Below are 26,154 nucleotides of genomic sequence, written 5' to 3'. Positions count from 1 at the left end.
AAAAATAAAACATTATAATAAAGTAGAGTCCAAAAAGTCAAACATAATAAAAGTAAAGGTCAATTTGGCTCTAGAAAGACCTCTTTACAACAACTTAGCAATGAAGTCTTGATCTTTCGATTATTTTTATTTGAAAAGTAAAATCTAGGTGTCTTTTTAATAAAAGTCTCTCTGTATGAACGTAATAGTTCACTAAGACAATACAGATATCAGTAGATATTTTCAAATCATGGAGCTATGAAACACACACACACACACACACACACACACACACACACACACACACACACACACACACACACGTGCTTATCTTGTTGTAATGTGCTCTCGCGATATTCACAGAGGTGAACGGTTTGGCGGCGAGATCACGTGATGACGTGCGCATGGAATACTGGGCAACAAACAGTGTTGCGAACAACGCCAGGCGTAAACATCTTCGGGGATGTGGGCAACAAGAGCCCGCTGAAAGGACACGAAAACAACGTATCGACTGTCTCGTCACCGCTCTGTTGATTGTGATTATTCGGGGCAAGCGATGCTACACGTTGGGCTGGACGAACGGCAGGACACTGAACGGAGTGCTGCGGCGATGTGTGGAGTCTGGAAAGTTCAGCGTGTGTGTGATTTATAAACCGGACGCAATGCCATGAGCGATCTGGTCACGCCTGATCATTTAAAGTAGCTGTCTGGTCATCTGAGGTGTCTGGGTGGGGGGTGTTACTCCTGTGATATTGACAGGGCTGTGATGGGACACTGGGTGAGAATGATGTTAATAAGTGCACAGCAGCAGCTCACACGTTTGGATCTGAAGTCCTTGTGGTGGTACGACTCCACATCAGTTTTTCCAAGATATACACGCATTCTAAATCCCTAGACTTTTGGGAGAAGTGCTGTCCCGTGCGTTTCCCCTGCTGACTCATTTGCCAGAGGAGCTCAGCTCAGACTGTTATCTAAAGCGTTCGCTTCTTTGCGACGTGGAGAATCAAGGATAAACAAATCGTCCAATCATTCGGGTGAACTCGTATGCAGGTCACATGAAGGGCTGAAGATGTGGAGCTCATGGTCAGTGCAGGGTGTGCTGAAAGCCCTGAAGCACGCTGCTGGTAAAGGTCAGATCCAGCTGACCCGCTGGCTGCAGCGGAGCCCGGACTCGCTGGAATGCGACAAGACTGACATATTAATCTGTAATGTGTTTGACGAGAGAGGAAGTGGCGGCAGGTCTGATGCAGACCCCGAGAACCTGACCGACACCGGCGTGTCGTTCACCCCTGAATTCAGACACCCGTGCTGCATTACCACCTGTTGCTTTAAAGGTGCCCTGCTGGCGTGCATCCTGACAGCTGTGTGTTTCTCATCCGTGGCACTCGTGCGCCAGTACCTGAAGGACATGTTACTGTGGGTGGAGAGTTTGGACAGTTTTGTGGGAGCGATGCTCTTCATTGTGGGCTTGATCACGGTGTCTTTCCCCTGCGGCTGGGGGTATATCGTGTTAAATGTGGCCGCGGGGTATCTCTATGGGTTTGTGTTGGGTATGGGGCTGGTGATGGTGGGGGTTTTGATCGGGACGTTCATAGCTCATGTGGTGTGCAAAAGATTACTGACGAACTGGGTTTTGAGTAAGATCGGGAGCAGTGAACAGCTGAGTGCTGTTATCCGCGTGGTGGAGGGTGGAAGTGGACTCAAAGTTGTGGCCTTGGCGAGACTCACGCCGATACCCTTCGGTCTCCAGAACGCAGTCTTCTCGGTAAGTCTATTTTGGCCATCCTTGGCTTCAATTTTGCTTAATGATTATTAACGATAACAGCAGTAAACGTGGGCCAGTGACGTGGTGTTTAAGGGATAGTTCACCCAAAACTGAAAAGTCTCATGATTTACTCACCATCATGCTATTCCAGATGTGAATGACTTTCTTCTGCAGAACACAAATGAAGATTTTTAGTAGAATATCTCAAGACTATGAAGGTCCAAAAAGGAAACATTAAAGTAATCCATAAGACTATACAGAGGTTAAATCCATGTGTTCAGAGACAATATGATAGGAGTGGGTGAGAAACAGATTGAAATATATGTCACTTTTTACTATACATTTTCCTCTCTGCCCAGTAGGGGGTGATATGCACGAATAATGTGAGTCGCCATGAACAGAAGAAGAGTGTGAAAGTGGAGATTGATTGATTGTAGAAAATGACTTAAATATTGATCTGTTTCTCACCCACATGTATCGCTGAAGACATTGATTAAACCACCTGAGTCTTTTCAGGTAATTTGTATGATTTTATGTGCTTTTTGGTGCTTGCAATTCACACAAAACAATTGCTTGAATACACCTCTTCTATGGTGAACATGTTTTGTATTTCTGATTTCATAGTTTTTTATATATATATAAAAAAAGTGTCATTAAAAGCTGACATTCTTAAAAATAAAACAAATATTGGGTTGAGTTGTGAAGAAAATGTATTTGATTAATATTTCTTTAAAAATAAGCAGTCAAATAATTGTTTTAAAATTATATTTAATATTTGAAAAAATGTTGTCCACCAAAACAAAGTAATGTGTTGTAACCAACATAAAGGGAGGCATTTTGTTGTTTATGCTTAGTGGTTGACCGATATCCAAAGCAGTTACTTCTGATTTCTGTTTTGTCAACAAATTTTTGTAATTTATTTGCACAGGAAAATTTTGTAATTGGGAAGAAGGAAATAACAGTACACATAGTATTCTAGCAATCATGGATGACATGTCCACACTAGCAATCACATTCTCTCAAAAATACAGAATTGTACATGCAGTGCATAGTGAATAATACACTTACTTATAGCACACGTGAAGCACATTTACCTTGAAATTGCACTCACACGCTCATGCGGATCCAGTGCAAGCAGCAATCTCCTGACAGTTTAAACGGCCTGGATCACCTGCTTGGATTGTCACGGAGTGACCGTCATGATTTGTGAATCAGAGGAATGTTTGATCCTGATCCTGAAGTTTTGATTCTGGCTGAATTCCAGCAGAATACGCTTCAGAAGAAGATATTAGATGAGCGCTTGACTGGACGAAAACGCTGGATTTTGGTGAGGTTTGTGAATAACATCTGTTTAAACTAGATGTCTGCATATTTGCAGATAAATGTTTTACTGATATTTGCCTTTTATCATTAGAAAAGCTTCATAGAACTGTTGAGGAGAGACTGTTAGGATACATGCTTTAGAGGTAAATAAATGAGCACTCCACAGGATGCTGGATCTGCTCAAGTTGTGTGAGGTTGGTTTATTACATCTGTTTAAACGAGATATGCACATATTTGCAGACGGTATATGATATTATTTTTATTGATATTTGACTTTTATCATTAGACAAGACAGTTAAAAGTTACTTGTAACTTGGGCTGCACAATTAATCGAAATTAAATCGAAACCGCGATATGACCTTTTGCGATTATTACATTGCAAAGGCTGTTATTTTAATTCAATAAATAGTCTGCTCCCTTCAAAGTTTATTTGCGGTCAGTCCAGTCTATATTAAATTAGCGCATTGTTACCGTGTTTTCAGAGCGGCTCTGTGCTACACAAATCCCTCTCATGCTTGGAGTAACAGAAGTGCTCAGAGTTCGGTTCGGTTTGCTTATGTGTGCTAAACAATTTATTTACACTAAACTGGCGCATCCTGCGTGAAGCGTTTTTTATTATTATCTGAGGTAGCTGCATCTCAGTCTCCGCAAGGCACAGGTATCATAATAATATCGCAGAATACAAGATGGGGTATAATTCAAACATCTTTATTAAATGTGTGCTGAGCAAACAGCATTAACAGTAGGAGAGAGCTTGCTCCGCACTGCTGCAAATCCTACGATCCACCTTGACGCTCGGCTTTCATAGGAATTAATTGAAAACGCGCTCAGCTTCGCTCACAACGCGCCAGTGGTAACGTAGGATCAGACTGGATGAACTTGCTAATGCTAGCAGCCTTGCTAACAATTAGGTTACTTCGGACACCGGATTGATTCCATCCGCACCGCAAGACTTCATGACAACGATTGCTCTCATCTTCTCTAGTGAAGAGCGCGCCAGAACAACAGTGATGTGGACAACAGCTCTGATCTTTGTGCTGTAATCTTGAATATTGTTCTCTAGCACCAAACATGCATAATGTCTGCCCTGTCCCGCTCCGCACGCGTCACCTCTTTTCCCTGCATGTGTGTAGACGTGAAGCGCCGCACCTTTTAGACCATAAAGTTCTTCCCTTCTAAATGTATCTTTATTAATCAGCATGTTACGAGCCTTTAATTATAAACAAATCGATTTCTCTCGGGACACCCCTGAACCCACATTCAGCATCATTCCACAGTCACAAGGGCTTCTATGCCCCATACTTTGGTATCTGAATCTAAAGAAATATAAAAAATATTTCATTTTAATGTAAAAATATTCCAACAAATACTGGTCTGCTGTCACTATGCTTCAGAACAAACAGATGATCTTTTAACATTCATTTTCAATTGATAAACTATAAAATATTTTAATATTTTGGTAAAAGATCCCACAGACCCCACTGCTTTGCCCGTCTCTGGACCCCCTGTGCAGTTTTTTAGAGACTGTTTTTAATTTATTTTTTCTTCTTCCATCAACAAAAAAAAAGTGCAATATGTAAATGTATATCGTTATAAATATCGATATCGAACAATATGAAAAAGATTATCGTGATAAAAATGTTGGCCATATCGCCTAGCCCTGCCAAAACCTATATACATATATATATATATTTTTTATTTTTTTATTTATATATATATATATATATATATATATATATATATATATATATATATATATACATATATACATACACACATTTTATTGTTGTCATTTTAGTGTTATTTTTCACATAAGATTGATCTTATCAGATTGGGTCTCTTCCGTGACTGGTTGAACCGCACAGAGAATGACAGTTTTGGAGTTTGTGTTTATTTACATGGCATGCTCCCATATTATATGAACTTTAATTAAGGATGAAATAAAGATATATCGCCAAGCTGTGATCTGTGTTTCTATCAGACGCCCGATTACAGTAAGCTACAGTAAACTTGTTGTTTACAGTTATTTACTGATTACTCTAATTGGTGAGTTATATTACTGCAGAAATATACATTATACAGTTATTAGCTATCATGAATTATCTTTAATATAATAATTAACACTTTATAACACATTCCAAAAAATGTGTTATAGGCCTATATATATATTTCTCAACAGTTGTGCTAGTCATTAACAAATATTACATACTCAACATATTCATTTATAGAAATATGATGTTTTTTGGCATTTCTGCATATTTGAATGTACATCACCTGATCTGTGATACATTGTTTGTTATTAAGAAAGTTATTATTAAGTGTTACTTTTTAGAAATGTGTCCTTTTTTTTATTTGACTATTGATTTTTACCTCCAGAATAGCAGTAAATGGATTAGTTATATAAATAATTTATATTTAAAGGGTAACTAAACCCTAAACCAACTTTTTTTAGTTAATGATCTGTAAGCATGGGGCTTTATTAGTACTGGTCATTGATTCAAGTAATTTTTTTTGACATTTGTGTATAAAGTGTTTTTTAATTCTACAATATGTGATGTAAAAACGTCTGAGTGCTGCCCTCTTCAGGTTGAACGGTGGCTACTGCAGTTGAATTTTCTTATTGGCTGTTGCGGTACTTCGTGACGTAAGCGGTGACAGCTGACGTAAGCAGGTTCCAGCTCACCACGCCAGATTCATGTACATGTCGTCTTGCGACCGTGTTTTGTATCCATTGTCAACGCAGTGCGGCAACTGCTGCAGCCTATAGACGAGCTTGGGCGAACTCGCATCCAATGAGAGGCGTCCGCGCGCTCACTGCATCAAAGCCCGCCAAAATGGGCGTGACTAGAGTGCATATAAGCGTAGTTCGTAGGCTGGAACCCTTTTTTTCATCTCTTCAGCGAAGCTCTCCGCATCGCTGACCTGGAAGCCGCGTCGCCGTTCGAGGGGCATCTAGCAAGCGTGGACAGCGCTAGAAGAAGCCGGCCGTCTCAGCCACCTTCAGCCATCCTGCGAGCTACGCCATCCGACGACGTATCCTTTTATTCAGCAAGCTAGTTCTCACGAACTATTCACAAAAGAGTACGAGCGTCTTTTTCAAGATGCCTCGCTCCACTTGCGCCTCATGTCGCGCCCTTCTCAGCACAGGAGACCGCCACATCATCTGCGCTCTCTGCCTGGGACTGGGGCACGCAGAGCTCGCCCTCACTGAGGGCGGATGCGATTTCTGCGAGGAGCTACCGATGTCGACCCTGCGGGCTCGACTCGAAGCGGTCAAAGCAGAAACCGCCGCGCCGCCTTACCCTCAGCCGCGCAGGAAGAAGCGCCGCTCACAAAGGCTGCCGGAAACTGTGGTTGAAGCGACTGCCTCGCCGGAGCCTCTCCCTCGAGCATCGCTTTCACCCTCCCCGCCCCCGGGACGCGCAGTTGCCGCCGGCGGCCGCACTGCTGCCATCTCCGGATGACGAAGCGGAGGATAAGGGCCGCTGTTCCATCATGGCTTCGGACAGCGAGGAGTGGACAGGCTCCCAAGCCTCCTCCTCAGCCCAGGAATCCAGCAGGACCCGCGCCGGAGTCGAAGGGGAGTTAACACGCCTCCTCACACAGGCCGTCGACCGCCTCGGGCTCGAGTGGTCACGCCCCTGAGCAGGCACCCAACAGACTCGGCGGCTGCTTTCTTCAAAGCCATCGCCGCTCTACACCCGCGGCCCGGGCCGCTCCCTTCCTGCCGGAATTACATACGGAGCTTGCAAAGTCGTGGAGCAGCTCCTTTTTCAGCCAGGACCCGTTCACACGTCTCCACCTCTCTCGCGTCGGTGGGCGGCGCCACTGAGAGAGGCTACTCCTCCATCCCCGGTCGAGGACTCGGTAGCAGCACACCTTTGTCCGCCCTCCGCGAGATGGCGTTCCAAGCCTGTGCTCCCGTCTAAGGCCTGCAGAGCGACTTCCGCCTATGTTGGCCGCGCCTATTCCGCCGCCGGCCAAGCCGCATCTGCTCTGCACTCAATGGCCGTTTTACAGATCCTACAAGCAGACCTTCTTCGGGAGTGGGATGAGAAAGGCAGGCACCCAGAGGCTGTTACTGATCTACGAAGCGCGACAGACCTCGCCCTTCGCGCTACCAAAGCTGCAGCCCAAGCTCTAGGGAAGTGCATGGCCTCGCTGACTGTGACCGAGAGACACTTATGGCTAACACTAGCCGACATGGGAGAAGCAGAGCGCTCCACGTTCCTCAACGCACCGCTCTCTCCAACCGGTCTCTTCGGCTCCGCGGTGAGTGGCATTGTTGACCGCTTCTCAGAAGTCCAGAAAGCCACCCAAGCCATGAACCTCTTCCTGCCGCGTCGCGCTAGCTCCTCTGCAGGCCGCTCACGTGATCAGCCTCCTGCACGAGCCTCTTCACAGCGCCCAGTTCAACAATCTCAGACTTCTCAGCGTCGACAGGGCGGCCGCCCTCGATCGCGCTCAGACAGCCGCCGCAGACCGCCGCCCCCCCGCGGGCCTCGATCTAAGGTAACGCTGAAACCCGAGCAGCCGAAGTCTTCCTAACTGTGTTGAACAAACGACGGCTCAGTCCCGCCGCGGCCGGACCACCGTCAAAGCTTTGCCCCTGTCAGTCCCCTTCTCTCAGGCTACTACAGTGGTGAATTTAGCAGCCAACAAGCCGGTGACACTGCCCGCTTGCCTGCACTCAAACGCCGTTTTCACGGCAACCCAAATAAATCTTGTAAAGAGCAAACATGTCTTATGTGTAGAAAAAGTGCCCACAACCCAGTGTTCGCCCCTACACACAAGCATAACACATCCCGTGCCCCTATCAGAGCACGCTCTCATAAAGCGGTTACGAACCGCTCGAGCGTCAGAGTCAATGAAGGCGCCCACAAATGCGTGCGCGTGCCCATTCTCTGCCCGCTCTGTCACACGACCAGCCCTATGTGTAGAAAATGTGCCCACAATCCAGTGTTCACTTCTGCACACAAGCACTGCATGTCTCGTGTCCCCACCAGAGCACGCTCACATAAAGCGGTTACGAACCGCTCGAGCGCTAGAGTCAATAAATGCGCCCACAAATGCGTGCGCGCGCCCATTCTCTGCCCGCTCTGTTACACGGCCAGCAACCATTCCTCTGTGTGTAAGTCCCGTGCTTGCGCATCACGTAACAGATGTGACTCTTTCCCCATTCATTCCAATCGGAAGTCACTCACAAAACAGCCTGTTCATGCTGTCTGCGAGCAATCATGCATGAACACACTAAACGCGCTCACACATTTTGTTCAGCGCTCTGTGTGCGGCAATCAGAGCGAATTGGCCATTCACCCTCTAGCGTTAAGCTTCAAAGCGTGGGAAGCTATTCCAGGGATATCCAAGTGGGTGTTAAGCACAATACAACAGGGCTATTTGCTACAGTTCGATCGCCGCCCCTCGCTTCAGAGCGCGGCTCGAAACCACTGTGAACACGGAAGCAGCGTGCTTGCTTCGTTCAGAAATAGCAAGCCTTCTGTGCAAAAGGGCCATAGAAAAAGTGCCACCCTCTCTGAGCGAGTCGGGGCTTTACAGCCGTTATTTTCTTGTTCCCAAGAAAGACGGCGGCCTCAGACCCATATTAGATCTCAGGGTTTTGAACAAGGTGCTTGCAAAAAGACCGTTCAAAATGCTTACAATCAGGAAACTCCTCGCGCATGTGCGCCAGGGGGACTGGTTTATTTCTCTCGATCTGAAAGATGCATACTTTCAGATTCAGATAAATCCCCGTCACAGGCCATTCTTGAGATTCGCCTCGACGGCCAGGTTTATCAATACACCGTCCTTCCGTTCGGCCTGTCCTTAGCACCCCGTACTTTCACGAAGTGCATGGATGCGGCGCTCGCACCCCTGCGGAGTCAGGGTTTGCGAATTCTGAACTATTTGGACGACTGGCTGATTATGGCTCAGTCACATATGGAGCTTCTGTCTCACAGAGCAGTTCTCCTCAGCCATCTGAACAGTTTGGGTCTTGCAGTCAATTGGACCAAGAGCTCACTACAGCCCAGTCAGACCATTTCCTTCCTGGGAATAGAACTAGACTCCGTGGCAATGACGGCTCGCTTATCTACACAGCGCGCGACGCCGTGTTCAGTGACTAGCCGCATCTTTTCAGATGAACAGCCTCACGCCTCTGAAGAAATTCCAGAGAGTGCTAGGTTACATGGCCTCAGCCGCAGCAGTACTTCAGCTGGGTTTACTGCACATGCCCGCTTCAGCATTGGCTAAACACCGCGCGTCTCGCCGGGCTTGGGCCACAGGCCGCCAGCCCATCAAGGTGACTCAGACCTGCATATCAGCTCTGCAGCCCTGGACAGTGGCCGAATGGTATCAGCGGGGAGTGACAATGGGAGCTGTATCTCGCCGAAAAGTCATCTCGACAGACGCGTCCAACACGGGTTGGGGCGCGGTCTGCGAGGGCTCTCCGTTTTCGGCCTATGGTCAGTTCAGGAAAAGCTCCTTCACATAAATTGTCTGGAAATGATAGCTGTCGAGTACGGCGCTGCGTCTTTCTCCCGGTCATTCAGGGTCACCACGTCCTGGTCCGTTCGGACAACAGATCTGTGGTATCCTACCTAAACCGTCAGGGCGGTGTCAGATCCAGGAACCTCTTCCATCTGACAAAGCGCATACTGAGTTGGTCCCAGTGCCACCTGCGCTCGTTGAGGGCGACGCACGTGCCAGGCCACCTGAACGACGGCCCGGACAGACTGTCCAGAGACAATATTCCCCCAGGGGAATGGTCCCTGCACGCTCAAACAGTCCAGACGTTATGGCACCTATTCGGCAGAGCAGAGATAGACCTCTTTGCGTCCAAAGAGAACTCTCACTGCCCAATATTTTTCTCGAAAAGCGAGGACGCGCTGGCCCAGGACTGGCCCAGACGCCCGCTTTACGCCTTCCCTCCCGTCTCGCTATTGCCACAGGTAATGCAGAGGATCAGGGAAACGCGTCACTCGGTGCTAATCAGACATGGTTCCCGGAGCTTACGCAGCTGTCACTGACAGCGCCGTGGCCCATCCCAGTGAGAGCAGATCTCCTCTCTCAAGCTCGCGGCACAATCTGGCATCCCCACCCAGAGCGCTGGGCGCTGCATGCGTGGGTGATCAACGACTACCCGTCGCTCTGCCAGAAGGAGTAATAAACACCATCATACACGCTAGAGCCCCTTCCACGAGAAGATGCGTCATGATGGTCTGTGTTCTCAAAATGGTGCACCGACAGAGACCTGGACCCACGGACATGTGGGGTGTCGTCGCTGCTCGTATTTCTACAAGAGCTGCTGGATAAGGGCAGATCCCCATCCACGCTCAAAGTGTATGTGGCGGCCGTTGCGGCGTTCGCTGAACCCCTGCACGGCCAGTCATGGGGTAAAAACGAGCTGGTCATCCGCTTCCTCAGGGGAGCTAGAAGGATGAACCCCGCGCCCCCATCGGTTCCTATCTGGGATCTTTCTATAGTTCTCGAAACTATGAAAGCCCCCTTTCGAACCACTTCAATCCGTGGATTTGAAATACCTTTCACTCAAAACCGTTTTCTGACTGCCCTGTCATCAGTCAAACGTGTGGGAGACCTTCACGCGCTGTCTGTCAGCGCTGCGTGTCTTGAGTTTGGACCAAGTGACTCCAAGGTCATTTTAAAGCCTAGACACGGCTATGTTCCCAAGGTGATCGGTACTCTTTTCAGAGCACAGGTCATTTCCCTATCGGCGCTGCCAGCACCGGATAGCGAACGCGACGCCAATCTCCTTTGCCCGGTCAGAGCACTGAGATTGTATACTGCGCGCTCCGCTGCTTTCAGACGCTCCGAGCAGCTTTTCGTTTCGTTCGAGGGCGCACCAAAGGTCTCGCCGCCTCGAAACAGACACTATCTAGATGGATAGTGGACGCTATTGCTGCTGCATACGCGTCAAAAGACCTGCCATGCCCGTTGGGCATTAGGGCTCACTCCACTAGAGGCATGGCATCCTCGTGGGCATGGTCCAGCGGAATTTCCATTCACGACATATGTGTGGCAGCGGGATGGACTTCCTCCTCCACCTTTGTCAGATTTTACAATATGGAAGTGCCCGCTCTGCAGGCAAAACTACTAGCGGTTTAATACGCTACAGCTCCCCTGGTGAGCTGCACTGATGGGACACATTCCACACAGACCGGCACCGGCGCTCTGTCGTTCCCGTCCTACTATGTGCTTATGTATTACACAATCAATGACCCGCATTCTTGCCGGCCAAATATTATTTCCCCACTCATAAGGGCTCCCCGGGTCCCCCTTAATTCCCTGGGGCTCATACAGTGGATGCTTGGCGCACTGCGGCGTTGACAATGGGTTCCGTAGCGTAAGCTAGCTTACGCATATACTGAGAGAACCTCTCGTAAGAGAACGTATCGGTTACCTAACGTAACCTCGGTTCTCTCTAGATGAGGGAACGAGTATTGCGTAGCCGGCCGTGCTTCGCGCCACGGCGACTTTTCGCTTCAGTCAATGAAAACCAGGGTTCCAGCCTACGAACTACGCTTATATGCACTCTAGTCACGCCCATTTTGGCGGGCTTTGATGCAGTGATGCGCGGACGCCTCTCATTGGATGCGAGTTCGCCCAAGCTCGTCTATAGGCTGCAGCAGTTGCCGCAGAGCAACCTATGAGCTCGCTTAGCTAGCTCGCTCAAGGTCTGCAGCTGCCGCACTGCGTTGACAACGGATACAAAAATTAAGGATAATTTTTTGGCTTCAATATCTCAGAAAAGATGAATCTTTCCCGTAGCGTAAGCTAGCTTACGCAATACTCGTTCCCTCATCTAGAGAGAACCGAGGTTACGTTAGGTAACCGATACGTTTTATTAAGCTTTGCACCACCAACATAACCCATTTTTAATTAATTGATATATAGAAGAAAAAACTGCCTCCACTAAGAATAACAAAGGACAGTATAGAACAGTGGTACAGACTGAATGCAGTGTGACGCATATATCATCTTTTTAGCCTTACTCAGCTTTGAATGAATTATTAATGACCTAGTTTTTTAACTACAGGCATGGTCACACACATAAATAAACATGATTAAAAATAAAAAAAAACATGTACAGCAGCATTTGATTTTGATTCTAGATCATTTTAAAAATAATTGTATTATTAAAGCAGATATGATAACACTGTATTTTTCTTGATGTTAAATGTTAGTTCAATGAAAATTTAGTAGTAGCATCATCAATTGTAAATGCTTATCGGACATTTCAATGGGCAATATCTAAATAAATGTCCATAAATTACATTTTAACAGATTTAACTTTTAGGCCTACATGCCTCTGCTCATGTTACATTAGATTTGCACTGCTCAGACTTACTCAGAATGACTAATTTGGAAATTGATATGAACACCTTGAACTCAAGGCTATATGTTTGGAACATATTTAACTGCTGTGTGTACCATTTGCATAATTTATGTACCGAATGATTCATATGTTAATGTAGTAGCTCCTTTGAAGTATTTTTTACCCTTTGTGATGATGAACAAATGTCTTCATCCAGGTTAAATAATTTTTTCAAATTCACTTGACCACTTAAGAGTTTGGTTTACAGTGGGTGGCTTATCTCTAAGTGCAGAGCTCTGACTTTTGATTTCAGGAGAGCACCTGCTGGGAGTTTTGGTCATTTAAAAGATTAACAGACAGTTTAAATGTTAAACAGAGAGCTGGTTTTGTCATTCAACATTGAGTTTAAGTGAACTACATTATGCTAGTTTCAGGGTCATTCCCCTTGGTGCAAAGTTAGATTAAGGTACTTATTCAAGGAAACAGTAGGGCAGTCAAAGCCCTACAGTAACTCTTCAGTTCCTAGTTTGCTTTTACCTGGGATTGAATCTGATACCTTGAGTCAGCACACTAACCCCAATAGGTTACAGATGCCCATAGACCTACTTGGCTTTCTCTTCTACAGCCATATTTCCATATAAGCTAATATATGTAAAGAGAGTTAACATCAACCCTTCTGTATATGCTAACCCCAATGATTCTAATTGGCATTTTGCTTCTTTTTTTCTTCTTTTTTTTTTTTTTCAATCGACGTCCAAGGATATGATGGACTTGTGTACTTAACAGGTCACACTGGAATTGTATTTCACATACTAAGGAGTAAGGAAGTTCTAAAGAAGGGGCTATATTACAATGTGCCCTGCATTTCTGCTGAAGCAGAATGCATCGTGTTATATAGGTAACCCAACACAATGCATGGGTCTGCATACTTCAAAAAAAATATTGCTTGAAAACCATTTACAATGAAGCACCTACTCCAAACGAGAATGCATCGTTTTACTGTATTCATGAATATTAATAAGTTGACTCCCTCCCAAAACCCACACTGCCTGTAACTTCTGCAGGCTATTAAAGAACAAAAATGTAGTCATGGTTTGTAAAGTCACAGAGTTGAACACTTTGAACTTTGTTTCAGCAAATGTTTATATTTCATTATCCGTAGATGGTTTATATAGGGCAAATGTTGTGAGTATTTGTTCAGAGAGTAACAGACTTAAAGAATTGAACAGCTGCTTAAATATTTATTCTTTCAAAGCAGTAGTTGAATGTTGTACAACCGGTAAAACCTCTTATAGGTGCATCACTAAAAATCAGTGCATTGCTTTGTGTTTCCACAGATGTCATTATATTTACTATGAATGTAAAATATCTGAGAAATTAGTTACCTGTTTAGTTAGCATGTTAGTTTGTGATGACAAAGAAAAGGAAATCATTAAAAATGTCAAACGAGCAGGTAAATATTTGAGACGTTGAAAATACTGTCCTGCAGTGTAACATGCTATACTCCGTGTAAAGATATTTTAATCTACTAATATTTTGGAATTATTATGCATGCAACATTTATGACCAGAATAATTGAGATGTGGAATATTTGTACTGCTAAAAAAATAATTTGTCACACTGCCGGACAGACCATTTAAAATAAACTAGTGGAGGCAAAAAAAAATAGTTAAAATCTTAAAGGATTCTTCCAGGGTTCATAAAAGGTCAATTGATAGCATATATGGCATAATGCACTCAAAAAAATATATAATTTTACATTTATACATTTCAGTTTCATAAAATTAAATAAAATTGAATTGAGTAATCTTTAATAAAATAAAGTTTTAATAATTTAATTTAGTTAAACATTAAACAACAAATTTGATGGACTTTCTTTATGAATTTGAAATGCATAAATAAATCATAGCGAAAATGTTGATACCAAAAATATATTATTTTAAGAAATCATAGTTACGTTAAGGCACTTACAGTGGAAGTGAATAGTCCATAAATGTTCAAAAACGCACTGTTTTTCAAAAGTATAGCCACAAGGCATAAACATTATATGTGTTAGCATGATTAAAATTGATAAAATCGCTTACTAACATCCAAGGTAAAGTTTATCGAATGTTGCAATTTTGTTTGCCATGGTGAAGCAAAACCAGTAAACCCTGTACAGTAATTGGATTTATCACACTAAAATTGTTAACATGTGTAATGTTTACGTCTTGTGGCTATACTTTAGAAACCGTGTCTATTTTAATGTTTATTTAGTGTATATATATAGCTATATATATAAATAATAATAAAAATGTTGCTCTTATGGAAAGAAATATGTCAACAAAGTGGCATTCAACTGATCACAATGTATAGTCAGGTCATTAATAACTTGAAAAATGACTATTACAATTTAAAAAAAAAAAATCTGAACTTCTTAAACTACTTCAAAGAGTTCTCGTAAAAAAATCCTCCACATGCAGCAATGACAGTTTTGCAGATTCTTGGCATTCTAGCTGTCAGTTTGTCCAGATACTCAGGTGACATTTCACCCCACACTTCCTGTAGCACTTGCCATAGATGTGGCTGTCTTGTTGGGCACTTCTCACACACCTTACAGTCTAACTGACCCCACAAAAGCTCAATGGGGTCAAGATCCATAAAACTCTTTTTTTATCAGTCCCTCCTGCAGCAATGCTCCCCCTCAACATGATGTTGCCACCCCCATGCTTCACGGTTGGGATGGTGTTCTAAGGCTTTGAAGCCTCACTCTTTTTCCTCCAAACATAGTCATTATGGCCAAACAGTTACATTTTATTTCATCAGACCAGAGGACCTTTCTCCTAAAACGTCTTTGTCTCCTTGTGCACATGCAAACTGTTGTTCCTTGCTGAGCAACATTTTAGGTTCGACATAGGACTTTTTTTTACTGTTGATATAGATACTTCCTGTTTCCTCCAGCATCTTCACCAGGTGCTTTGCTGTTGTTCTGGGATTGATTTGCACTTTTCGCACCAAACTATGTTAATCTCTAGGAGACAGAATGTGTCTCCTTCCTGAGTGGTATGATGGCTGTGTGGTTCCGTGGTGTTTATACATGCGTACTATTGTTTATAAAGATGAACTGGTATTTTCAGGCATTTGGAAATTGCTCCCAAGGATGAACCAGACTTGTGGAGGTCCACAATTTTTTTCTGATGTCTTAGCTGATTTCTTTTGATTTTACCATGATATCAAGCAAAGAGACACTGAGTTTGAAGGTAGGCCTTAAAATTCTTCCACAGGTATACCTCCAATTGTCTCAAATTAACCATTTAGCCTTTCAGAAGCTAATTGTCTAAAGGCTTGACATCATTTTCTGGAATTTTCCAAGCTGCTTAAAGACACCGTTAACTTATTGTCTGATATTGTTTTTATAAAAAAATGTTTTGTGGTAATCAACATTATGCTACATAATATAAATACATAATACAAATGCTTTTAATTAAGCTTAATTTGTTATGAACCTGGAATGTTCTTTTAATGGGAATGGTGACCATTTTCACGACCTCCTATATAAATTTTCCTGGTAACACTTTACAATAAGGTTCCATTTGTTAACATTAGTTAACTGCATTAGTTAGCATGAACTAACAATTAACAATACTATAATACATATATATATTTTAGTATTGTTAATTGATATATACACAGTGCATCCAGAAAGTATTCACAGCGCTTCCCTATTTCCACATTTTGTTATGTTACAGCCTCATTCCAAAATTGATTAAATTCATTGTTTTCCTCAAAATTCTACAAACAATATCCCATAATGACAATGTGAAAGAAGTTTGTTTGAAATCTTTGCAAATTTATAAAAAATTAAAAAAAAATCACATGTACATAAGTATTCACAGCCTTTGCCATGACACTCAAAATTGAGCTCAGGTGCATCCAGTTTCCACTGATCATCCTTGAGATGTTTCTACAACTTGATTGGAGTCCACCTGTGGTAAATTCAGTTGGTTGGACATGATTTGGAAATGCACACACCTGTCTATATAAGGTCCCACAGTTAACAGTGCATGTCAGAGCACAAACCAAGTAGGATTGAAAAGCTTTTATTGACAGGATTGTATCGAAGCACAGATCTGGGGAAGGGTACAGAAATATTTTGCAGGAAGAAGTTTGGACTGGAAGAAGTTTGGAACCACCAGGACTCTTCCTAGAGCTGGCAGCCTGGCTAAACTGAGCGATCGGGGGAGAAGGGCCTTAGTCAGGGAGGTGACCAAGAACCCGATGGTCACTCTGACAGAGCTCCAGCGTTTCACTTTGGAGAGAGCAGAACCTTCCAGAAGAACAACTATCTCTGCAACACTCCACCAATCAGGCCTGTATGGTTGAGTGGCCAGACGGAAGCCACTCCTCAGTAAAAGGAACATGACAGCCTGCCTGGAGTTTGCCAAAAGGCACCTGAAGGACTCTCAGACCATGAGAAACAAAATTCTCTAGTCTGATGAAACAATTCTCTAGTCTGATCAGGCCTCTTTGGCCTGAATGGCAAGCGTCATGTCTGGAGGAAACCATCATTACCTGGCCAATACCATCCCTACAGTGAAGCATGGTGGTGGCAGCATCATGCTGTGGGGATGTTTTTCAGCTGCAGGAACTGAGAGACTAGTCAGGATCAAGGGAAAGATGAATGCAGCAATGTACAGAGACATCCTTGATGAAAACCTGCTCCAAAGCGCTCTGGACCTCAGACTGGGGTGAAGGTTCATCTTCCAACAGGACAACGACCCCAAGCACACAGCCAAGATAACAAAGGAGTGGCTACATGACAACTCTGTGAGTGTCCTTGAGTGGCCCAGCCAGAGCCCAGACTTGAACCCGATTGAACATCTCTGGAGAGATCTGAATATGATATATACACAATCATACTAATACATTTTTTTTTTAATTAAAAGTTGTATTTCTTAACATTAGTTTAAGGAATAGTTCACCCAAAAATGAAAATTCTCTCATCGTTTACTCGTGCCATCCCAAATGTGTATGACTTTCTTTCTTTTGTTGAACACAAACAAAGATTTTTAGACAAATAGTTCAGCTCTGTAGATCTATACAATACAAGTGAATGGTGATCAGGCCTTTGTAGCTCCAAAAATCATATAAAGGAAACGCAGAAGTAATCCATATGACTCCAGTGGTTAAATCCATATCTTTATAAGTGATATTATAGGTGTGGGTGAGAAACGGATACAAATTTAAGTATTTTTTTACTATCAATCTCAACTTTTACATCTGAAAGTCACATGTGGCGCCTGTTTAAACTCCCTTTCACATCTGAAAATGAAAGATAATGTGGAGATTTAGAGTAAAAAGGGACTTAAATCTTTTTCTTTTTTAATTTGTGCTACAATGGTCTGCTCACCATTCACTTGTATTGTATAGACCTACAGAGATTTGTTTGTGTTCTGAAGAAAAACACATCTGGGATGGCATGAGGGGTAGGAAATGATGAGAGAATTTACTAAGATGAATAAAAATATATACATTTCTCATTGTTAGTTCATAGAACTTAATGCATTAACTAATGTTAACGAACAGAACCTTATTGTAAAGTGTTTCCATTTTCCTTAATACTTTCACATAAATTAAGAAATCTCTTCTTTTTTTATTATTATTATTTAATTTGTAAAAAAAAAATAAATAAAGTCCATGGGCACAATTTGCGGTGTCATACTCATTTTCAGTTTCACTGCACCAGTGCTAGAAGTACTAAAGTGAACCTAATACAAGTGAAGGACAGCGCAGGGCTAAATGGGGTTGATGACACATTCTTGCAGGCAATGAGAAGCCAATGTGATTAATCTTGACACTATATGACCAACTGGAGTTCTTGCTCTCTTTGACAGATCACAGATGTGTCCTTGCCAAATTATTTAGTGGCTTCATCAGTAGGACTTCTTCCAACACAACTCCTTAACTCATATCTGGGTACCACCCTGCGCACAATGGAGGACGTGATCGCAGAACAGAGCATCAGTGGATACTTTGTGTTCAGTCTACAGGTAAGTTTTGTCACTCTTTGTCACTTATTAAACATTTAGTCATTTTGTATTTTGATAATGTATTTTCATTGTTTAATATTGAAAGTGTGGGTCTGGGACCATGTATAAAATCTAAACATTAAAGGCCTTTAAAAAGTACCAATGTATTATTCAAACATAGAAACTTTTAGTCTGAGAAAAATGTTACCAAGTTGAAAGAAGAAAAAAGTTCAAATCTGTAAGTTTTAATAAAAAGCAGCTCCTGAGACATTGCCTGAGGTTGAAGAAACACCCATTTATGTTATGTCCAGTGTAGATTGTAGGGGTCATTCCTGTTTATATAGTTGTAGTAAACCATAATTACAGGTTGTCATTGGCAGAGCTTTGACAAATGTGTGTTCTTTTTGGTATTACCTCGTCCGTGTTGTAAAAATATACTGTAGCGTGAGTTCTCCATTCCCTTGAGATTGTGAAATTGTTTGTTGGATGCCAGTAATGGACTCTTGAGTGAAGCGTACTGTTACAATAGACAAGCCAAAAAAATGAAATATTACTTCATTTTCAGTGATTCACTCTCTCGGTTCCTCTTATCAGATTTTCATCAGCATCGGCCTCATGTTTTACGTTGTACATCGAGCACAAGTAGAACTGAACGCTGCCATCGCCGCCTGCCAGATGGAGCTGAAGACATCGTACATGAACGGCATCATGGCGAACCACAGCAGCTCGACCTACTGCAACAAAAGGGCTGCTGTAGGAGGGGGCATCAACGTAGTTTGATTGCTAAATCAACGTTTTTCCTGTTGATGAACACATTTCAACCCCCCTTATGCTGTCCTGACTGGAGTGCAGAGGCTACTTCAGGGTATTTGGGTCCTTGCGGGTATCTAAAGCCGCTACAGCCCCAACCTGCTGTTCTAGATATAATGGAGGTCTAGATGGAGCAGCAATGGACTTAGAAAGCCGAAGAACCACCCATGATGGACTATCAGCCTGTGATGGTAAATTTGCCCAAAGATTGGGACCCTGGGACAGTATACAGTGGGAAAACTGATGAGATTGACTGGGATGTTAGTTTTTGTGGTACGTTTTCTTTGTAAAATGTTATGATACTAATATAAATTATATAAAACTTTATAGGAGGTCTAAAGCATGAATAGGTAATGTCGTAGAATTGTAATTAGATATGGCAGATGGCCCAGCAAATATATCAGGTTAATATGCGTTTGTTGTTGTTGAGATACATATATATATATATATATATATATATTGTCATTTGGTATATAAATGTAGAATTATGTTTAATTATTTTGGTACTTCTCAGAATTTAACTAAGGGTATTGCTTGGTGGATTTTTTTCTTTTCATATGTCAAGAGTGAGAAAACATGTTTTATCAGTTTGTACCACCTGGATAGCATTGTGGCTTTTGCCAAACTGGGAACACTTTTGGAACTCTGCTGTTTTGTAAGGAACAGATGGAGGTAAGGAAATTTTCTTAGCTGGAAATGTTGGAATGTCCTGCCAAGAACTTTTAGTGCAGCATGCTTAGCTCAGTGGTATGATCGTATGTATTTAATTTCACATTCTGATATTGAGAGGACTGAGATTCTTTGCCTTCGTTTTTGTATGATTTAACCAAATGGTTTATTATAGGGCTGTTAGTATTTTATATCACATTTGTTTCTTTAATGTATTAATTGTTAGAATCATATCATATCCACCCATGTGCTTTGTTAAAAATGAATATTTAACATAAAGGTTTATGCTAAAACTGGATGTGTAAATATTAAGTACATTTTCCCCTCGAATTCACTTTGCCGAAATGCTTTATTCTCAATTATGATCCTCCTTGGATTCCTATTACTGTAATACAGTATTTTTTACTCTGGTACAGTAAAAATAAAATACTGTAAGACAATTATTTAATTTACCAGAAAACTGTATAACAAATACTACAATGTATAAATACTTTAGATTTAAAAAAAATGTTTTTAATTTTTTTTACAGTAAGGTAAATTTGCTTAATTTTCATGAAAGTGTAACAATGCAAAAATCTTGATGGTTCTAAAAAGGCTTTATTTTCTTTCTACAACATATAATTAGATATATATTTTTAATTATTATTATTAATATATTTGACTTTTTTCTTGAAGTAAAATGTGACCTGGACATGATCTTGAAAAATGATATTCACCCATATATAAAGGGAAGGAAACTGGTTAAATTTTCCATAAGTTGGTGCATTATTATTTTTATATTATTATGTATCAGTGCAGACGTTCAACACAAGAGTTATCAGTCTGAATGGTTGCTGGTATTGTGCTACTAATGTTAATAATTGCATGAAATGAATCCATCTCGGGTTTTCTTTCTTTGAAATATGTGAAAATTCAGCACAAACATCATTTGCACAGTTACCCACTGTTAGCTACAAATTACATGCAAAAGTGCAAATGAAAACTTAAATATTATTGCAAAATAATGTCAGGATAATGTCTGTCGATCACTGTAGAAATTCACCGAATTAGAAACAGAAGACTCCAGAGCCTTGACTGACGTATTTATGTTCCGGCTATATAATTTAGTACAGGCTTCTGTTAATGAGCTCAGAGCGCGAACTCACAGCTTCAATGCCAGGTATCTCCTGTGTTGATTGGCCTTTGGAACATTAATTCCCCCAATGCATGGAATTACATGAATCCTGGTGCCTGGTTTGGTTTTGTCCGTTCATATGCCTCTCACTACATTCGTCTATGCTCAGTGGTCTACAATAATGTAGTACTGTTTAACATTATGCTGTATTATACTGTAAATACAGCCATTGATACTGTATTGTGGTATTGAAATGGTAAAGACCTTTTATAATGTATTTTTTGTTTTGCTTTTTTGTAATGGTTTTGAATCTTAATCTATTGTTTCACATATTTATGTTGAGTTCTTAGGAATCAGATGCTCTACCTAATGGATTTCTCAATAACTGAAATGTATGCTTGGTGGTGACAATTCACAGTGTCATTTGAGATTCATTATTTGGTTTACAGTATCAACACTACCGCATTTCCATAATCTGACAATCATGATCACTGGCATGTTGCTCATTTTAAAGAACGATGTCATCTTGTTAGTTTTCAGTCATAGTTTTGCTGCTTCTTAGACTGTTGGGTCTGAGTGAAATGCTGACAAGGGCTCAAATTAATATTGCAATTTTATTACAATGTGACATACCATCTGTGTTTTTTCTTACATAGCTAGTTTGTGCAAATAATTAGGATAAGATTTTCTAACAAGTTGTTACATTTATTTTAAAGAGTGCTGATGCACAAATGGACACATTCCTTAAAATAGTTTATTAGTTTTGAAGTGTATCAGGAATTTATTTTTTCCAAGGAAATGGAATAGCCCCTCTGTTTTCTGAAATTTAGCAATAACTAAGCTGAACATGCTGACTCGCCACTCTGACTCTTGAGTTACATTGGAGAGCTCCAACAATCCTGGTCTTGTGTTACGATGTCAACCTGCCTTTTACCTCTTTCTGCCTAAGACATTGAAACGGGACATTTGCCTGCAGTATCTAATTTGAAGAGGCATGAAATTCTGTTATCTAAACATCTAGAGACCCTTGGGATGTCAAATGCCAAAAAATGTAGGAGTCCTAAAATTTTAAACTGTTGCATACAAATTCATCAAACAAATAAATGACAGTTTGAGGATAAGTATCAGTATGATGTCTTTTGTTTTCCTGTTTTTCAAATGAATGAATGGAATATGCCACGATGCAACTGTTAAATATGTCCCTTCGTGGTTCTTGGCAAACCAAAATTTTAGATTTCAAGCTATAGCTAGCTAGCTTTTTTTTTTTTTTACAAATGCAATTTCAGATTAAAGCAAATCAGGTCCTTGAACTCTACTCAAGTGCATTTTACATAAATTGGATTTTGTATAAAGATAATTTTGCAATGAGTAATTTAACATTTATCACTGTACCATGCTTGTTCAGTATTTATTTAATAAAACTGTTTTGCTATGCATAATTGACACACTTAAAAATGTATGAATGTCATTGCATTAATTAAAGTATCAAACCAAGTGGCATTTATTTGAAAGAAAAATAGCACAAGCACTTTTTAAGCAAAACATTTCACAAAAAGAACTTTATTAGTGAATATACACTCACCTAAAGGATTATTAGGAACACCTGTTCAATTTCTCATTAATGCAATTATCTAATCAACCAATCACATGGCAGTTGCTTCAATGCATTTAGGGGTGTGGTCCTGGTCAAGACAATCTCCTGAACTCCAAACTGAATGTCAGAATGGGAAAGAAAGGTGATTTAAGCAATTTTGAGTGTGGCATGGTTGTTGGTGCCAGACGGGCCGGTCTGAGTATTTCACAATCTGCTCAGTTACTGGGATTTTCACGCACAACCATTTCTAGGGTTTACAAAGAATGGTGTGAAAAGGGAACACATCCAGTATGCGCAGTCCTGTGGGCTGAAAATGCCTTGTTGATGCTAGAGGTCAGAGGAGAATGGGCCGACTGATTCAAGCTGATAGAAGAGCAACTTTGCCTGAAATAACCACTCGTTACAACCGAGGTATGCAGCAAAGCATTTGTGAAGCCACAACACGCACAACCTTGAGGCGGATGGGCTACAACAGCAGAAGACCCCACCGGTACCACTCATCTCCACTACAAATAGGAAAAAGAGGCTACAATTTGCAAGAGCTCACCAAAATTGGACAGTTGAAGACTGGAAAAATGTTGCCTGGTCTGATGAGTCTCGATTTCTGTTGAGACATTTCAGATGGTAGAGTCAGAATTTGGCGTAAACAGACTGAGAACATGGATCCATCATGCCTTGTTACCACTGTGCAGGCTGGTGGTGGTGGTGTAATGGTGTGGGGGATGTTTTCTTGGCACACTTTAGGCCCCTTAGTGCCAATTGGGCATCGTTTAAATGCCACGGCCTACCTGAGCATTGTTTCTGACCATGTCCATCCCTTTATGGCCACCATGTACCCATCCTCTGATGGCTACTTCCAGCAGGACAATGCACCTTGTCACAAAGCTCGAATCATTTCAAATTGGTTTCTTGAACATGACAATGAGTTCACTGTACTAAAATGGCCCCCACAGTCACCAGATCTCAACCCAATAGAGCATCTTTGGGATGTGGTGGAATGGGAGCTTCGTGCCCTGGATGTGCATCCCACAAATCTCCATCAACTGCAAGATGCTATCCTATCAATATGGGCCAACATTTCTAAAGAATGCTTTCAGCACCTTGTTGAATCAATGCCATGTAGAATTAAGGCAGTTCTTAAGGCGAAAGGGGGTCAAACACAGTATTAGTATGGTGTTCCTAATAATCCTTTAGGTGAGTGTATAAGCCCATGTGAAATACACCTGTGTAACTTTGAGGTCAACTTACTCCATACATCCGTTAAAACCACGTTAGGACCTGTTGGTTCAAAGTATTGCAAAAATGTCTTCGAAAAGTGGAGATTGTTCTGAGAAAATGTGTCTAGACGCCAACTTTAAAGTGTTGATTAAGTGTACAAATTCTTGGAGGCCACTATAAATATCCCCTGTATTTACTTTAATACGAGTCAGGGTAAGGGATATGTCTTAAAAAGGGCTCCTAACTGTAGATCTAGTTACATATTTACTGTACTCTCTGATCACATAATTGTGTCTTACATTAAGATTTCCTCCACGTGGTTCCATGAGTTACCTATGCAACTTTCATTCCCTGTTATCTCGGATTTACAGGACATGGTCCAAACTGTACAATTATCTAGCCTAAATTATGCAATCTGAACTGTGAAATGAATGGGACATTCCAACTATAAAAGCTAATCTTATCAAACAAATGTGTCATGTTCTCTGCAGTAAATTATCAATGGCTGAATTAATGGCATGGTAGAGTAGTGGTATAGTAAGTAGTTTTTCAACGACTTTTTCAATTATTTGTTTTAAAGGAACAGTTCACCCAAATGCAACTTGTCATCATTTATTCACCCTTGTGTTGTTCTTATCCTGTATGATTTTCTTGTATGAAACTCCATACAATGAAAGTAGATAGGGACTACTTGTGTTCACTGTTTGCTTCCAATGTGTGGAAAGCAGCTTGGAAATAGAGCACACCAGTCTGGTTTCGAATAGAAAAATCCCAGTCATTTTTTCCATAGGAGAATTAATTATTAACAATAACTTATTATAAATCTTTAAAGACAGACTTACACTGAGCCCTGAAGTAGTCAATCGATGAAATACTGTATGCTCCTGTTGCAGCATCAGCACACATTATTTCAACTTAATTTTCTAAAAATCATTTAATAGTGGAATTTCAGGTTAAGTACTACACTTCCAATGATCCTGAGAGGGAAAATCCACCCAAACAACTGTGAAAAACAGCAGCAAAAGGGCCAAGCAAACTCCCATGAAACACTGTGAATGACGCAACAGAGTCCATCTCCCTTTACTCTCAACTTATTTGTATATTTCTGTACATATGTAAGTATATTGGTCCTATACAACTGATTCAAAGTTGATTATAAGTTTCCTCATCGTTTTTAATTTGATTAAGTCATTCGTAAAGTTGCGGCTAATGAATTTTACTTACTAACTTGATGGGATCAGAGATATCTTTACATTAATATTTACATTTCTTTATTGCAGTTTATCTTCCTCTCTTCTTCCATATACTTGACATATTTCTTGACGCTGTGGTTTGTGATAACGTGAATACAGGGCTATAGGAAGCCATAAAAAAAGTCACATGAGGGTGGGTGAGTAAATGTTTACTTAAGGTAGATGCAGTCAAAGCAACATCTGCTGACGTAAGTCTGCTAAAAATGGACGTAAAGTCACTCCTGATCACATGGTTTTGATTGGAATGGAGAAAGTGGAACTTGTAATCATTTAAAATAATAGTAAAAGAGTAAAAAATAATGTTGCTAGATAGCTCCCTTTGTAGCCTATTGCATTCAAGAAAGAAAGTCATATGGGTTTGGAATAACATGAGAGTAAGGATATTTGTGTGTGAACTATCCCTTAAAACTATTACATTCGGTCCCACCAAACCTGAAAATGTGGTTAGATGTAAGAAATCTGTTACATTTTCTGTAAAATACCAGAAATTGGAGGTTAAACAGTTGGCTGTCTGGTGCAATCATAACAACCTGGAGCTGAACACACTCAAAACAGTGGAGATGATTGTGGACTTTAGTAGGAACATCCCAACACTGACCCCCCCCCCCCCCATTCTAAACAGCACTGTGGCACAAAAATATTACTGACATTTTTACAAATCAACTCTATAAAACTCTCTCAAACAACTCCACAAGGTCTGCTTTCAACTAAAAGTAAATGTGAGCAGAACGTTGAAACAATAACAGGACTGGCCCTTTAAACAAGAAGTGGCAATGAATGTTATTTGTGACAGAGGGGCAAGGAGAGCGTGTATTTGTGCAAGCAGTGTTGTGGAACAGACCTCTGTAAGCCAGTCATACAGACCCATGGGCACATCAGTTTTGAAACTCATGGCAGTTTGACCTGGTTTAGATGCAATATTTACCCATCTGACCATGCAAAAGGGTTATTAGCCTTGGCAGCGGGGTGCCTTTCAAGGTTGTCTGGAGTCACGTGTCTACCCTGCTTAAGACAGCTGCTGCCTTGACACTCGTATGCTTTCAGCTAATTGAGGACAGTTAGGAAGAGAGCTCACCAGTAATGTATCTCA

The 26,154-nt window shown here is 41.5% G+C and overlaps 1 protein-coding gene across 1 annotated transcript; it reads left to right on the top strand.

The window, feature by feature from the left end:
- Positions 1 to 384: 384 nt before the first annotated feature.
- Positions 385 to 22,339, top strand: LOC127651072 (transmembrane protein 64-like). Its single transcript, XM_052136778.1, has 3 exons — positions 385 to 1,744; positions 18,272 to 18,427; positions 19,001 to 22,339. The coding sequence occupies exons 1-3, from the start codon at positions 1,049 to 1,051 to the stop codon at positions 19,184 to 19,186; spliced, it is 1,038 nt and encodes a 345-aa protein (XP_051992738.1). The 5' UTR covers positions 385 to 1,048; the 3' UTR covers positions 19,187 to 22,339.
- Positions 22,340 to 26,154: the final 3,815 nt, after the last annotated feature.

Source organism: Xyrauchen texanus, chromosome 10 (genome assembly GCF_025860055.1).
Source record: "Xyrauchen texanus isolate HMW12.3.18 chromosome 10, RBS_HiC_50CHRs, whole genome shotgun sequence".
Taxonomy (NCBI): Eukaryota; Metazoa; Chordata; class Actinopteri; order Cypriniformes; family Catostomidae; genus Xyrauchen; species Xyrauchen texanus.
This window is presented reverse-complemented; position numbering and strand designations above follow the sequence as displayed.